Raw genomic sequence first — 18328 nt, 5'->3', positions numbered from 1 at the left:
AGTTCTTGTTAAGTTCTTGAGAGACAAATTTTAATTAAATTTAACTGTCTGTACCCCACAAGGTATCCTGGCACTCATACAACATGACCAGAATACAGCATCAATAGGTGAATTTTCATATTCCAGTATAAAACCAAGGTCAAAGTTATTGTTTATAACTTCTAATAGAAACAAAGGCATCTACGTTAGGCTGCCACTTAGATGCATTAAGGTATACTTATATCACATTTTAATTTTGTACCTCACAAGCTACACTTGTACCCATATAATCTTCTGTCCTACAATGAAATTAATAAATTTACTGTACAGATTACTACTGTCAATTAGATGAATTCATATCAAGAAATTTCCATTGTTTGCTAGGTAGAAGGATTTAGTTCTTTTGAGCCAAATTGCAAATTGAAGTTTTATTTCACTTTCTGTACGCCACAAGGTATCCTGGCACTCATACAACATGGCCAGCATCAATTGGTGAATTTTCATTATCCAGTATACAGCAACTGTCGAAGTTATTGTTGGCTTCTAATAGCAATGAAGGCATCTACTTTAGGCTGCAACAAGGATGCATTAAGGTGCATTGATATCACATTTAAGTTCTGTACCCCACAAGCTACACTGGTACTCAAATAATATTTAGGTCCTAGAATGCAAATGGTAACAATAACACAAGAAACATGATTCAACAATATACAGTGATAGTAATTAGGTAATCTCCTTCCAGGCTACACAGTAAAGGTTAATCTCATTTACTTGAAGGGATCAATATATCCTAGCTTACCTGGTAGCTCCTAACTTTTATACCTTTATTTGTTTAGATTCTTATGGTTTTCATTCCCCGATCCGTATTATAAAGCAAGAGATGTAGTGTAACCTTGAACTTAATTAGTTTTTGTTTACACCACAATCATCATATGTTTTGTTCATGGAACAGCTTAAAACCCTTTCTTGTATATTCAGTTGAGCTACAGCAAATCAGGATTAAACAACACCACACAATACAACACGATCCTTAAAAGTGTCATTTATTTAATTAACTGTCCAATTACTTAAGGAATAATTAAAACACTAATGTGTATGCTAGCCACCATTGTTCCTCACAAGGTATCTTCATCCTCACCGTTACCCCTAAGGTATCCTCACGCTCATTGCTGTTCCTCACAAGGTGTTCCCCATAAGGTATTAAGTGTGGGTATGTGTGTGTGTGTGTGTCTGTGACACTTGCTTGGGTACGCTCTATCTCGATAAGGGAATGTTGGATTGAGGCCAAACTTGGACTATAGATCCGCCATATGGAGAAGGTGTGCCCTATTGTTTCTGGTGTCCACAAAGGTCACCAAAGGTCAGTTATGGTCCAAAAACCGAAAATATTAAAACTGCAATAACTCCCAGTGCCAATGTGTGACAAGATTGATATTTTGGGACAAGTTGTGAACTGGTTAGGGGAGCATTTTCAAACTTAACGGTCATGTGATCCGAGGTCACCAAAGGTCAATTAATGATAAAAAAACTAGTATTTTTGCGATAACTTGAGAACGAAATGTCCGTTAGGGTTGGGAGTTGCTTCAATGTAATCCAATTGTCGACCCGCATCTGGGTGACCCTTGACCTCAATTTGACCTCTGGTGACCTTTTCGTGTTTTGTGGATTTTTACAGTTTCGATGCTATTTTCAGATGTTAAAGGTATCTTCTGATCATAAATGTCAATAGGTTGACCCCCATGTGACCTTCGTGTGCAAAGTTATATGAGGTCAAAGTTAATTTTCAGACATTTAATGCAATAACTCCCAGTTCCAAGTTGTGCCAAGGTTGATATTTTTGGAGTAGTTGCAAATGGTATAGGGGAATATTTCCAAACTTAAGGGTCATGTGATCCGAGGTTACCAAAGGTCAATTAATGATAAAAAACTAGTATTTTTGCGATAACTTGAGAACAAATTGTCCGTTAGGGTTGGGAGTTGCTTCAATGTAATCCAATTGTCGACCCGCATCTGGATGACCCTTGACCTCAATTTGACCTCTGGTGACCTTTTCGTGTTTTGTGGATTTTTACAGTTTCGATGCTATTTTCAGATGTTAAAGGTACCTTCTGATCATAAATGTAAATGGGTTGACCCCCGTCTGACCTTCGTGTGCGAAGTTATATGAGGTCAAAGTTAATTTTCAGACATTTAGTGTAATAACTCCCAGTGCCGAGGTGTTACACAGTTGATATTTTGAGACAAGTTGCAAATGCTATAGGGGAATATTTTCAAACTTAAGGGTCATGTGATCCGAGGTCACCAAAGGTCAATTAATGATAAAAAAACTAGTCTTTTTGCGATAACTTGAGAACAAATTGTCCGTTAGGGTTGGGAGTTGCTTCAATGTAATCCAATTGTCGACCCGCATCTGGGTGACCCTTGACCTCAATTTGACCTCTGGTGATCTTTTCGTGTTTTGTGGATTTTTACAGTTTCGATGCTATTTTCAGATGTTAAAGGTACCTTCTGATCATAAATGTCAATGGGTTGACCCCCATGTGACCTTCGTGTGAAGTTATATGAGGTCAAAGTTAATTTTCACACATTTAATGCAATAACTCCCAGTGCCAAGGTGTGACAAGGTTTATTTTTTTGGACAAGTTGCAAATGGTATAGGGGAATATTTTCAAACTTAACGGTCATGTGGTCCAACGTCACTAAAGGTCAGCTAATGTTAAAAAGTAGTATTTTGGGGGGAGAAAATGGGCAAGAAAAAATGTTTGAATTTTTACAGTCATGCTCTATTTAGGTCTCACCTTTCAAAAATGTCAATTGGTTGACCTTCGGGTGACCTTTGTGTGTGAAGTTATGTGTTAATTTTTTTTAATTTAATGCAATTAAATCTCAATGCCAAGGTGTGACATGGTTGATATTTTGGGACAAGTTGTGAACGGGGTGGTGGAACATTTTGAAACTTAAAGGTCATGTCATCTGAGGTCACCAATGTTATCATATATGTTGACACGCTTGTAGGTCTCTTATATTTCTTACATTTTCGACGCCATATTTAGATCTCAAAAGTGCCTTTTGATCCAAAATCCGATCACATTTTGTGATCACAAAAGTGTTGGCTATAGTGTTGGTTACTTTATGGGAACATGTAGGACCACAATTACTTGGACTATTTGAGCCCAATCTTGCTTGATAATATTATGTGTATTGTCATATACCCCAAGCAAGGAACCACAGTGCCCTTGGGCTCTTGTTATTAATTACAAACAAAGTTTATTATATGAGTTTTCAGGAACCATTTTTTTAAGACAACGTTGGATGAATTAAACAACGACTCAGATGATAGAATAAAAATAGAACCAAGGTGCAGCCCTATATTTTCAATTATTTGCCAAACTTGCAAGTACAACATCTCGCAGAATCTGGTATGCATGTTATTTAACCATTGTCAACTACCTGTTTTGTAGTAGTTTTGACAAATTGGTCATATCATGGGTTGAAGTGACTTATTTCTACTATCCTAATAACAAGTGATTCTTAGAGAAAACAACATAACCAAAAATGAAAGTAGTAAAATGTACTCTATCTATTACCTAAGATACACTTACGTTAAAAGGATTAGTGAATCCCATCTATAATCATTGTTTCACCCATAATACATGTCATTAAATTAACCATAAAGCAATGTAAAGTTTGAAGATGTTTGTTGTCTTTACGATGTGTATTTAAATAATTTATGTGTATGAAAGTTATTCTCACAAACCAATAATATTAGTTAGTTCCTAGTAACATCGAGACTACCAATTGTAAGAATCATGTAGTACCATTTGTTGAAAAGTATATAGAGGTGACGGAAACAGGAAGAAAGTCAAAATGTGTGATTTTTGGTAATTAAATATGAATATTAATTAAATGTCGGCATTTAGATCTATGTTTCAACACCTCGCCAAATATAGAAACATTGTATGGTTGTATTTTGGACTGAAATTTATGTTACTTGTTGTACACTAAATACCATATAAAATGATTCATGAAATGAGCACATGTTACTATATTAGTGGAAAACTACAACAAACGGTGAATGATCGGTATATCAGTAAAGACAGAGAGGACTTGAATAGTACGATCACTGACATTTACAGCAACGCTTCAATATACATATGTAATTACAGTATCTCTTTTATCTGTTCCGATCAACACTACATAGAAGGTATATATTCTTTACTGACACTCTAACGACCACATAGTAAAACCTCTTAATATTAATAAACCACTCTAATTTTCTATATATTAGAATCTGTTTGGCGTGGCTTGGAAATTTTGATTAAATTTTGTAGAATCTAAGGACTGGTTAAAAGTTTGGCCAACTTTATTCAGCTGAAAAATGTTTAACGACAGATTAAGCAATAGAAAAAATGAATTTGAATATGAAAATTGCATAGAATGGTGTAATTTTTACTGAACTTCTAGGACAGTAAGCTGGAAAGGTCTAAGTTAAAATTTGGCAAACACATTAAGACTTTTAAGTCTGCAGCTGTTACCATGCTCCACATTGTCGTCATTGTTATCAATGTGTCTAATAAACACGTTTGGAAGGAAACGTGACAAAAATGAACTTTGGCAGAAGCGAGTGTTGTTACTGTGTCACACTCCGACAGCTCATGTACAGAAGACATTCCAGAATATACACAAATGTTTTGTAATTGAAAATATATCGGCAACAGCACAATTGGTGTATATAATATTCGTGAATCTAACTTTATCTTTCATTAAAATAAGTCTATAAAGATAAATAGAAAGGTCTCACCGACTGTTTTTGGTAATGGTATTAACCTTTATGGACCAGCTTTTTGCAGACATTTTTGGTAATGCTTGATGTGGTTGGTGAGTCGTGAAATGCTGCTCTCCTGTAAGGGTCCTGGTGACCACAGTTAAAGGTTAAACTTAAATGGTGCATTATTAGGATGACATGGAATAAATGTTATGTCTTTAAATAAGAATAACGTGAAAGTTTTGATTATGAATACGTTTGAATTTAAAAAAAAAATCCCAATTTGACTGTTTCACCTTAATGGACGCCCCAGCACCGGCCCCACCAAATTAGACACCCTCCCTTTTGCTCATGCCACTGACAATTGTTGTACTGACAAAATAATTGCTAATTAATCTTTGTGGAATTACTCAACGCTCTTGAATACCGTATTCGTTATTATTACCGGTTTTACCATGCTACCATCGTCTTGCTGTTCTCTGTCGGTTAAGTTGATTAAATTCAGGTGCAAAAAAAATTAATCCGGTTGTGCATCACTCAGTGACAGTAACATTATGTTATACAATCTTCTGCAGCAATGAAATTGGTGTAGTTTTATCTTTTTAAAAATTTTTTATTAAAAATAATGCAGAGCAGTCTTTACACCTAACGGGTAGACAATGACTGTACTCATGTCAATTGAATAACGAAGTCATCGATGTAGATTCTGCATTTATATACCAAATTAAGTTGCAAATATTCGTTATTTTACACCATGCGACTTTTTTTATCTCGTTCTATTTGTTCTACGCTATTAGGTTGTTGACATTCAGGTGTTGGAAAATATTCGTTGCAGTACTGTATCTATCGATGGCCAAAACAGCAAGTTACAACAGAGGTCAACTGTACAGCTTCTTCATGTGGCACACAGACATAACGTAAGTGTATTCAAGAGTTAAAGATGATACCACAGGCGAACAATAAGCACACAATGGATTAGTAAGGGCTTTTATTAATTGGAAATGTTTTCCAGCTGGTTCTATCATCTTCGTAACGTTTGGAATACATGAATGACTTACAACTGTCTAAGATAATAATTAATTTCAGAAGCGGAAATGATATCGTTAGTCATTCTGGACTAAACTGTTTATTCAAAACTTATTCCAGACTCTTAAATCAGAGACAATACTGCTTTTAATCTACAGTAGATGCACTGTGAGCATCGTGATATTTTATAATGAAAAGTCTAAATAGTTGTCATTAAACGTCAATATAATAACACCTTATATCAAGAAAGAAAAACTATATGGAGATTTAATTGTGAAAGAATCGATTTTAACTGTGCACAGTTTTCACATATATTGTCAAAACTACGGCGTGTGCAGCGGAATTAATGCAGAATTTAAAACTACGAAAGGACAATATAAGAAAAGCATCAGGTCATCCATTATTTGTAGTTTGAAAATGAGAAGTTGAAAGTATAGCATCGAAGTTACGAGGAACAAGTACAATCGTCGATATGAAACGATGTTAATGTCAATTTAATCCAATAATAATGACGACGGCGACGACGACCGTCATCGTCTTTGCTGGTTTGCTTTATACAAGGATGATGAAACGTTTTTTTCCTTCCTAACAGATACCGATATCCACTTTACTATTCAGTAAATCGTTTAAGACTGCTGATAATGGAACCATTATATTAAAGACTGAGATACGTGTAACGAATCTGCCGCCATTACAGAAGATACATGATGTGGATAACAACGGTTGCAATGCAATTACAGAGCAGGATATTGCTAACATATTGCTATGTGTAATTAAAGGTCAACATTTTAATGAAATATGGTAAGAAAACTACTCAATATTGATGGAATAAGCTACATCACTATATGGACAATTGATACTTTCGCGAGGTGCCTTGTACAGTACCCTCACGTATAACTGGACATGTGTATGCGCACAGAATCGTATAAACACGTACACTCGCGTATAAACTCGTTGACAAAGAAATTGCCGCGTAGACACCGCGTATAATCCCTCTACGAGTTTATACGCAGGAAATGCTATTGTGCTCAATGAATAGGGATTAAAGTCGCCGAAAGAGTTAGTGAGATGTTTAAAACAGCCGTTTCTTACATCGTAGTTGAAGACGTGATATTCACTTTGCAGCGAAGGGGACGAAGGTAAAGTGTTTGATGGCATAGAATGTTTTTTGTTAATTGGGTTTCTATTCAGTGTTTCTTTCCCCGACTTTTTTTTTTACAGTTGAAGAGGTTATGTTCCACGGAGGATTAGTTTACTTTCAATAGTTGTCAACATTTGAAGAAATAATAAAGTATTACTAAGCGTTTCTTTGTCAATTTTTATTTAATTTACCGTTGGTTCATTGGAATGAAAAGAAAAAAATTCCACCCAACAACTTTGAAGCAGGGCCGGTTAAAAACAAAGCGTGTTTTTCGCCCGCGCAAGGGGCCTCCTTTTTCCTGATTCCCCGGGTGTCTATTCGGATTACAAGCATTCTAAACTATCATTAAATAATATTTTGTAAAGGAAGCCACGTATTCCAAACTAGTATTAACGCAATGAAAAGAAAAAATAATGGCCCCCCGTTTATTTTCAGATTTAGTACGAGAAACATTATTTTATTTGAAAAAAAAGAACAACTCAAACGTATGGTAATTCTTTGTCGCAAGATGTGTGTTAGTGGAAAATATGTATTGAAAGCGGCAGAGAATTTGCCGCAAAACGGCGGACCTTTCATATGAAAATATGTATAATTGACATTTTCCGACAGTTCAAACCTTCATTGAACATCCTGTTTTCCCTCAGTTGATTTGAGTAGGCCTATGCTAAAACAAAACTTTGAACAAAAAGAGAGGTGTTACGTAAACAACTTTTACTTCTTAGAATGTAGGAAAACAGTTTCCAATTGCATGACTTTTATCCTTGAATGTCCGTTTGCCAAATAAAAAACATTTAGGATCCACAGACTGATTGGCCATGACAAAAGGGTTCGAGCACAATTTAAAATGGCGCTAAGATGCTTACCAGCTCCATTTAACTTGACATGATAAGAACCAGTTGTAACCGAACATCAGAAGAGTAAAATCCAGGTATTCCAACAGTAAGTTTCATTTGAGGTTTTCGTTTTCCCATGTCATGCGTACTAAAACGTGATCACCAAATATCCCAACTGCAGGTGCGCGCGGAATATTGACTACCCTGGAAATCTAGGTCATGTCCTGGTTTCTGCTCACAAGCCTGACACCTGTTAATTTGCATTCCTTTATGACCTAACAAGGAGTTGTTACAACCCTGGCAAACTGCCAAAAAACGTGCAACACTATATTAACCCGTCTCGTAAGAGAGGAGGGGTGGCCCAAGCAGTCTCCCAGGTACCTTGCTTTGCGCGTGTGAGCTCAACCTTTGCAGCAACGAGCTTTACCCTGGATTCCTGGAAGTACAAGTATGTTCGTGAGATTTTACGCCCTGGGATTTGTTTCTCAATATGTTCAAATTTTGCGAATAACTTTTCCTCATTGTCAAAAAAACAAACTTTGATAACCATTGAAGATAAAAAAAAGGAAAATAACCGGACGATTGAACGGTGAGAAAAAATACACTTAACGTAGGGGTAAAACGTTCGTAACATTTGCATATTACTGCTAGTACTTTCAGATGTTTCCGACTTTTTAAACAGTGTTACATGTCGTGGCGCCTTGTGTGACTGGTAATGGCGGTACGTTTTGCGTTATCAATAAAAAGCTTAGCAACTTTTAAGGAGCTACGGGAGTGACATGTTAAAACATTGAAATTATTTAAACAAGTTCAATACGTATCTCCGTGTTACATATTAAACATTAAACATTTTCGGTTGTGCCGGCAGGAGGTAAACAATAAAGTAACGATGCTGTAGTGTATTTATATTCGTTGTTCAGTCTGGGATTTATTGGATTACTTCATGTGTACCGTTGTTTTGAAAATATTTTGTGCGACGTTTTGAGCCTAGGTAAAACGGAAGCCACTCAGAACCAGGATAAGATATAGTGGGAATGGTTGGTTGTCGCCCGACACCGATGGCCATTATCATCAATATGTCGATATTTCTCTTATTTCGTGTTACTGCTCCCCACTCCTTCTGTTTGAATTTTTGTTTCAAAAGGTTAGTAAACAGTTATTGTACATTGAATGCTTTTGTCAAAATGTGACGTTACTTCAATATATTTCTTCGCAGCAATTTTGTGTTCAAAGTTGTATCACCTTTGACTTCAATGTTCAAATCATTAATTCACCTTACACGATTTTTCAACACTTTCTGAATGGCCAGGCCTATGTACTTTCAATATAACATACCAGCAATGGCCCTTGTGGAAAAAGCAATACACTGCATTTCGAAATATTTTGTTTGGCATCGTGCCAGGAGTGCAAAATAGAAACGCTACATATACAGTAGGAAAAGTATCCAAAGTCGCTTATGTTTGTGTTTACGATAACATTTTATTAAAAAGGCAACCAATCATAAATTTCAACTGGTAAAACTTCTTTCGTCAACACTGTCATTACCCCGCCCATTTTTCATGGAAATTTACACTGTTGATGTAGCTTGAACACCTCGGCGTCCAGATGGCGGGAAAATTTACCATCATGTACAATTTGTTGTGTCGTTCCCATGGTGAAGTGAACCTGGGCAAGTTCGAATGTCGATGACCAATTTACGTTCCGTGACTAATGTCAATGGGAATTATGTGTGTAAAAAATCGGGTCTTTCCACGTGTTATATATACATAGAAGTTTTACGTAAGCGGAGCGAAATTCGGGGAGGCTCGTTGATTGTGAGGAAGCACTAATACCTAAGCCTCAATATTTGTGGGAAAAAATTGTAAGGGTTTTCTTCTGAAAATATTTTATAATAGTAGGCCTAACCAAAACCTTGTCATTGCATTTTGGGGAAGTCAGATCTTCAAGTTCAATTTTTTTTTGTTTTTTTGTTAAACGGTTATTGTGGTTTTCTTGCGAGGTATATACGGCGTAACTTTCGATGAGGGCTAAGAGGTAGGATAGGCCAAGGCCTACCTAGTTCTCATTAATTCTTACCTACATTCAATTTCATGCCCAACGGGAGGAACTCGTATAAATATTAACAGACTGGTGCACATTGTAATTGATAAAGTTTCCTTGCTGAAGTTTTCCTGCACTGATTGTATCGATCGTTTGTGCTTCTAGTAGCGCTGTTTTCTTTGTTACTCTTATTCTTAACGGCTTAAGTATATGCTTACTCTGTGGTTGAATATTTTGGAAAGGCTTAGGAGACATTACTTGATGTTGAGTTTACCGACTCTTTTCTGCATCACAGTTTATTCTAACCCATAGAAGCTCTGCTATATAAAGTGGCTGAGAATGCCCTACGTTTACAGATTATACGAGATTGTACGTCTTTACGCGCGTATAATCCCTCTTCAGGTGCACTGAAGCGAAGCCCTAAGCCGCGTAGACACCGCGTAGACGCCGCGTAGACACCGCGTAGAAAGTCGCGTACAGGAACGTATAACATCGTATAATCGCGTAGATAAACGTAAGTATACGTCTACGCCGAGTTATACGTGAGCGGTACTGTATATGACTGTCAATGCGAAATCAACTTCTAAAATATTTAACTTGCGGGTCTGAGTTTTAAAGTTCTTTAAAAAAGTGTTTTAAAGAATTCATAAGTTAGTTTACTTTTAAGCATCGATATTGGGCATATGTGATATAAATGACGATCAACACTATTCCTTGCCAGAGAACTTTAACTATATTTGTAAGATTAATTGTCTACGTTCAGTCTTTAAATACATTTACTATTTCAGTTCGCTTCAGTTAAATTTGATTTCAAGTATCCGAAACATTTACAGCACTTTAAGGTTTGTATGTAAAATAGCAAAAGGCAATAGAGTTTCACCTTACATCATAGTCAAGAACTAGGTCCTGAATATTCCGGTTAATCTACATCTTTCACCAGGATATAGGTCATATTACTAAGAGAAACAAAATAATTAAGTAAAAAATAAGTTAACTATTTTGATTTATACATCAATGTGATACACTGGACGTTTCTTTTCTTTTAATTTTATAGCTTCGAGGGTTGGCTTATGCCGGTTTCTCTCTCATCTGCTTTCACAAACTGGATGTTATCTCTGGCACTTAATGGTAAAATAGGTTTATCGTAAAGAATGTACTTACTGAATAAGTCTAAATATATAATATGGTTTTCATCACTTTTTATTGTTCTGAAAGAGTTTTTGTATTGCTTTGTCTTCAAGTGTATTGTAAACACCTATGAAACTTATGTTGGTTGATGTCAATATAAGCTTATGTCACGTAAACGGCAAAGGGATTGAAAAAGTATGTATGTCGATATGTAGAATGATTTAGAGTATTAAAATTATCTCAATAGAAAAGTTCAAGCTTTAGTTGTAAAAAACCTCAAAATGTACATTTATCAGTCCACTTAGGCAAAAATTGATCGAAATGTAAGTAGCTGTCAGTTTCTAACTTAATGTTTTATGTCTTTCCCAAAGACTGTTAGAGTTGGGAATCTTTCGTTAAAAGCATTTTTTTATTTAAAAAGAAGCAGAAACTAGTTCAGCTTTCAATTCTTCCTTTTAATTTTCAAGCGAATGGAACACGTTGCTGTTTATGTGCTCATTGGAAATTCAACTAGGCTGATAATCAGTTTACGCATAAATATGTTGTATGATTTGCTTCATTTCATATGTTTATCTTTCAGTTTTGTGGCGTCCATTTGACAATTATTTTCGTCTGGATCTGCAAACAGGTCACTGGGAGGTATGTTCTGTCTTTCTTAGTGTTTTTTCACATGATCTAAAATAGCATGATCTACAACGTAGTGTTTAATCACAACACCACAAGAAAACTCTCTTGAAACTATTTTATATTAAGTTATATGTATAATGTAACTGATGTAACTTTTTTCATGTTTTTTATATCAATGGAGATACATCTATATAGACGATATCTGTTTTGAAAACAAAGTATTGTTATGAAGTGCTTAGGCTATTTGCATAATATTCGCATGAAATTGTATAAGGTTAAGCAGTGGGTAAAAGCATTGCTCCAGTCAATATGCGTTTTAACCTAAATGGACGAAGAAGATGGGGATCCCCCGACCCACCACCGCCACACCAAATTGGACACCCTCCGTTTTGAGCATGCGACTGACAATTTTTATCCTGCCAAAATAATTGCTAATAAATCTTTATGGTATTTTCAAACGCTTTGTCATGACATAATTCGTTATAGTTACATGCTTTACCATGATACCATTGTCTTGCCGTTCTGTACAAAGTAAGGTGATTAAATTCAGGTGAATACAAATATTTATTCGGTTGCGTATCTTTCATTTACAGGAAGAATAAGTTATCAAACACTTCTACTGCAATGAAATTGGTTTAATTTTATATTTTTCTTAAATAAAAAAACAAAGTAGAGCAGTCTTGTCACCCAAATGGAAGACAGTGATTGTAATATTGTCAATTGAATAGCTTAGTCATCCCTGTGGGTTCCTCCAATGCAGGTTTATACTATATTGTGTTTCAAATGATATTATTTTTACTTCTAGTGACCTTAAACTCTCGTTCATTTTGTTCTACGCTAAGGTTGTTGACAAGCAGGTGATGGAGCATATTCGTGACAGTACTGTATCTATTGATTGCAGAGTGTTACAACAGAGGTCAACTGTACAGCTCCTTCATGTGGCATACAGATATAATGTAAGTGTATTCCAGATTTAAAGATGCTCCCACAGCAAATTTTTTTTCACAGAATGGATTAGTTAGGGCCTTTTAATTATAACTGATTTCCAGCATGTTCTATCCTCTTCATAACGTTTGGAACACATGAATGACTAACAACTGTCTAAGATAATAATTTTTAAATTTAGAATTGGGAAAGATATCGTTAATCATTCTGGGCTAAACTATTTAGTCAAACTTATTCCAGACTCCTAATCAGAATCAATTCTACAAGCATATTGTTATGTTTATGATGACGGTTTAAATAACTGACATGAAAAGTCAATATTTAAACTCTTCATATAAAAAAGAGAGTATTATTGATATTTAATGGTGAAAGATTCGACTGAAACTGTGTACAATTTTCACATATATTGTCGAAACTACAGCGTTTGCAGGGAAATTTATACAGAACTTAACACTACGCAAGGACAAGACAAAAACACTGTGTTATCCAATATATTTTAGGAAAAGGATAATCTTTTCATACATAGTTGAGGTTTGAATATGAGAAGTTGAAATTATAGGTCAAAGCCACGAAGAACAACTATCCTTAAAAAAACAGCCATCCATAAAAAAAAGAGGTAAATTTAAGCTAAAAATATGATGTCAATACCTACACTTCCAATAGCTTTAATAGTAAAGATATTACCATTCTTCTGTTTTGTATGGCTTTTACCGTTCTTATTTTTAAGTTGTCATATTTATGGTATAATTTTACTTGTACATTTTTACATTTTCATGTTTCCTTTTAAAAAAATGTACCACTTGAGGAATAAAAGAAATTAGATATATTGCATAAGTTCGATTGTTTGAAAGATAAAACACAGTTCTGGAATTTACAACTCCGGTAAACATTGATGAATTCATCACTTTGCTGAGGTTCCGGGTTTACTTTGATAACACATAACGTGACAGCAAAACAATCACGACATTGAGATATGAATACAATAGTACGGTTGTAGTTAAGTGCTACCGTAGAACACGTCTGCGTCATATAATCTCCTAAATAGCAAACCATCATTAAATATATATTGTTAAAGATAGTAAGATCCCATGTGGGTATGAAACGTTGATTGATTTAATTTCAACAGGGAAGATACAAACATTTTGTTTCCTTCCTAACAGATACCGATATCCTCTTTACTGTTCAATGAATCGTTTAAGACGACTGCTCACGAAACTATTATATCAAATAATGGGATTCAACTAACCAATCTGCCGCCACTACAGAAGATGCACGTTGTGAATAAGAACGAGCGCAATACAAGTGAAATTACAGAACGGGATGTTGTTAACATATTGCTATGTGCAATGAAAGATCAACATTTTAATGTACTGTGGTAAGAAAACTACTCAATAATTGACGAAATAGGCCACAGGCTCTATACACATGTTATACCTTTGCGTCACACCTCATATATTGCTGGCAATGAGACAATAACTTCTAAAATTTCTAATTTGCAGGACTGATTTTAAAGTTCTTTGAAACGTCTTTGACTTGAGTTAATTCTCTTCAAAGCATTGTTATTGGGCATACGTGATATAAATGACGAGCAACACTATTTGTTGCCAGAGAACTTTTAACTGTTTTCATACAGATAGTAGTTACGTCCAGTCACTTTGTCTCTTTACTATTTCAGTTCGCTTTGGTTAACTTCGACTCCAAGTATTTGCAACACTTAATATCATAGTCAAGAAGTAGGTCATGAATATTCCAGTAAATGCACTTCTTTACTAATCTTCTACCAGAGATTATATTACTAAGAGAAAGAAAACATTTATTTGATACACATGGATTTTTTCTTCTTATTTTAAAGCTTCGAAGGTTGTCGATTGCCGGTTTCTGTCTCATCTTCTTCTTTCATGAAGACGATGATATCTCGGGCAATTAATGGTAAACTAGGGTTAAAGTAAAGAAAATACTTACTCGATAAGTCTAACAATAAATTGTTTTCATTGCGTATTCTTCTACTAGTGATAAATACCGTATGCACAGTACCAACTAAGAGGTTGTTTTCTTCTTTGTCTGCAGATGTTTTGTAAACAGCTATCAAACTTATGCTGGTTGTTTATGTCACAAGCACGGCAAATGTTTGAAAAAGAGCGAATGTCGATATGTAGAATTATTTAGATTATCAATAATAATATCAGTAGAAAAGTTCAAGTTTTAGTTGTAAAAAACCAGAACAATGTACATTTTAACGGTCAGCTTAGGTAAACATTGATCGGAATGCAACATTTTTTCCAACTGAGTAGCATTACATGGAGTACATTAAAACTCCTTATTTCCCGATTGCCCTTTAATGAACATAAGTGAAGACATGCTTTAGAAAATCATTACTCGAGATAGGAATACACTAGAGAGCTTCCCATAGCTTTATTTTGCACACAAGACAGCCTGCATCAATAAACAACCTTTTTCCGAGGGGTCACAGGGACCTTTTTTTTTTTTTGGTCTTCAAAGATTTGTTTACATTCAAAACACCGGTCGTTTTGACCTTTTTTTCAAAAAAATCGTGAGAACAGTGAAAAATGTCAGTCAACCTGACCCTATCTTATACAACTATCTAATACATACAAGGAATCAAATCAGGAGCCTCAGAGGCATATGTAGAGAGATGGCTCTATATTTGGGGAAAATATGTCAAAAAATAACGTTTTTCGGTCTATGTTAAGGCCAAAAAACGGTCAACTTTCTGAAAATATTTCTCCCGAATGCCTCACCCTACAGAAAAGATTTTTAGCTCTCCAGAAGCGCCACACTGAAATTCAACTCTACATAGAAACAATTGAGCAATAGCGCCTCCACTTTGTGAGTAATCCCTAGCAATTCAACTCGAGCATTTCTACGGTATAGAATTTCGGTCAACCACAGTTGATATGCTTGCGTCGTTAGGGTCAATGCAATCACTCACGTAAATGAAACGGTAACTATTTAGCACATATTATCATGGCTAAATACTTCTAAGAGGCGTTAGACCTTCTTTTTATGGGCAATTTGACCATCAAGCCTTTGGAGAAGAAGATTCTGACCATGAAATTCTGAAATTCTGATACGGTAAGCCGCATACTGTATGCACACTGTTTGCACACTGTATGTACTATGTATTGTGTATGTAGCGCAATTGGTATATATAGACTTACCGTTACGCGTGGCTACCAATGTATTACAGAATACATTTGTTTGTTTGGAGGGGGGAAAATCAGTCATATTCCTCACATTCAAGCATCAAATAATATTTTACTTATGAAATAACATGTCTTGAACTCATCAAACTATCAAAAGTCCAGCAGATTTCATCAAAATAATTTCAAATGGGCAAAAAAAGTGCATTGTTTGTATCATAACCTCATTTGCATATTTACATATCTAATTAGCTCAATTATAAAAAAAATTATAAAAATTAAAACTTCATTTCAATACCTATCTGTCAATACTTGGGGTCCCTATTGACAAAATGAACAGATTTTAAGTAATTACAATGTGTAAATATTTTCCCCCAGGGGGACAATTATATGATCACAATGGGCATATCAAGGGTTAAACGTGATTATGGTCAAAGCTGATGACAGAACGCTTCCGTTAAAAAATCGACATGTCTAGCAGACCAAAACAGTTTCCAACTTAACGTTCTATATCTTTCCCAAAGACTATATTAGAGTTGCGAATCTTTGGCCAAAAGCATTTTTATTCCAATAGAAGCATAAAATAGTTCAGCATTCAACCATTGCGTTTCTTTGCAATAGCATGACACATATTGCTCATTGAATGTACAATTTCGCCGACAATCAGTTTACGCACTAATGCTTTGTTCATATGTTTATCTTTCAGTCTTGTGGTGTCCATTCGACAGTGTTTTTCATCTGGACCTGCAGACCGGTCTCTGGGAGGTATGCTCAGTCTTGTTTTACTTATCCCAAAATAACTTTATTACAAAGTAGTGTTTAATCTACAACTTGTCAAGAAACGTCTCTTGGGAAAGAGAACTGTAGGGCCATTTTTGACATCAAGCAGTCTATTCGTTTTCTATGCTTAAGTTAAATGCATCTTGTAACAATGGTGAAACTTTTGCATGCTATTGACATCAATAGTGATACATCGATATAGCGAATCCCTGCTCTACAAACAACGTATTTTTAATAGGTGTGAAGGCTGTTTCCATATTATTCACATGGAATATTAAAAGGATGAGCATATAACATTCGGTGACAACATTAGTCCAGTTAATATAACAAATCTGGGCCTAACTCAAGTAATATGCAAAAGAATGTTTCTCCAGTTTCCGGCAGATATATATCTTGAAAAAAAAAAACATACTGACATTTTACATTCATTGAGGTTGCGGAAACGAGATTTCAGGAAACGGTGCTTTATAGATAACATATTGGCTCTTGCCTATGCTACATTCTTAAGGAATTATTTTCACCAGTTTGACTGGCATAAATAAATATAATTATGCAACATTTTAATTTCTAATTTAAATGTTAATTAGGTTGTCAGATTAGCAAAGAGCATGCGCAAAGCGTATGTGTTATTGTACTGTCATTTATTAGCATATTAAACCATCAGCACAAAGGTTCCAGTTACTGTGCAAGTCAGCCAGTTCCTAGACTCAAAATCGTCTGTCCCCTTGCTTGTAGACCTGACGAGGGAAGGAAAGGGGGAAACAACCCCGAGATCAATGAATGGGCGCGGGAATAAATTAATGATAAACACGACCGGCAAAGCTGTAATAGGAATGTGTATGATCATTCGCATTACATAATCATAATAATAACTAGAAAGAGCAAATCGGTGCCCGTTCCCATATTTATCCCCAGGACCCTAACAAACTATTCATGTCCCTTGCCCATTAGTTAATGTTGTATGGAATGGAACAGGTTCTATCACAAATTATTCTTAGGAATGTGAAGTCACAAAGATTGACACAATCATTGTGAAGAAAATGAAGGGATTGCTATCGTATATTGACTTAATTGTTGTTTTTTCTTCATATTGCATAGCATTGAATATGAAAATCCTGTATGAAAGTATAACTTGATTTTTGAAGTTTTATATTATCATTGCTGATATCATTAGTTCAAACAGGTTTGCCGAATGTGCTGGAAGTGCAAGCTTAATTACCACAAAGCATGATATGTTAGATGTACTGATCATCACGGTATATGCGTAAAACTATATGTGTGAATGTTTGTAGGCAGTTACTTTGTGCGTTAGTTGTAACAAACTGTTGCTGGTATATTCATACATACCAATCCATAGATGTGTAGGTACTCATCAAATTATTCCTACAAAACATCATCTAGATACAGTTGTAATCAGCGGACTCAGTATGTTAGGTGCTATCATTGGTGGTCCTGGACATTAAAGGCCGGTCTCAATAAAACCCCTGCACCGCCTTTTACTTTGCCTTTGTGGCACTATATTGGAGTTTCCGTTAATTTTACTTATTTAAACTGCTCCTGTAAAGCTTCCTTCAGATTTCACATGGTCGCGCAAAATTTTCTTCCTATATTTATTGAAAATGGGAACTTTTCTTTAACGTTTGGTTCATGGACTCCTTATTCCTAGTCATTACAATCATTACAGTTCTAAATATTCAACGTTTTTCATCTCTCGCTGTTATTTAAAGATATGAACATATAAACCGTAAGAAAGTTTAATTCTTCAAACAAGGACACACAAATAATTTAAATAACAACTAAAAACATATGATCTGACCCTTGAAGGGTTTACAAACAAACCAAGCTAGAATGTAGAACATGTTTTTGCCATAAACGTAATGTAAATTACATTGCAAACTTACTC

At 35.2% G+C, this 18328-nt stretch overlaps 1 protein-coding gene across 1 annotated transcript in view; it reads left to right on the top strand.

Annotated features, from left to right (window-relative positions):
* LOC139982120 (uncharacterized) overlaps positions 1–18328 on the top strand; it is a 671468-nt gene that overhangs the window by 89859 nt on the left and 563281 nt on the right. The window contains exons 5-12 of the mRNA XM_071994672.1: positions 5542–5661; positions 6363–6571; positions 10839–10912; positions 11493–11551; positions 12382–12495; positions 13645–13859; positions 14337–14413; positions 16352–16410. Of these exons, the coding sequence (XP_071850773.1) occupies positions 5542–5661; positions 6363–6571; positions 10839–10912; positions 11493–11551; positions 12382–12495; positions 13645–13859; positions 14337–14413; positions 16352–16410 (927 nt within the window). The remainder of the gene's footprint in view (positions 1–5541; positions 5662–6362; positions 6572–10838; positions 10913–11492; positions 11552–12381; positions 12496–13644; positions 13860–14336; positions 14414–16351; positions 16411–18328) is intronic.

Source organism: Apostichopus japonicus, chromosome 16 (genome assembly GCF_037975245.1).
Source record: "Apostichopus japonicus isolate 1M-3 chromosome 16, ASM3797524v1, whole genome shotgun sequence".
In the NCBI taxonomy this organism is placed as follows: domain Eukaryota; kingdom Metazoa; phylum Echinodermata; class Holothuroidea; order Aspidochirotida; family Stichopodidae; genus Apostichopus; species Apostichopus japonicus.
The sequence above is the reverse complement of the archived record's forward strand: the minus strand, read 5'-3'. Positions and strand labels throughout refer to the sequence as shown.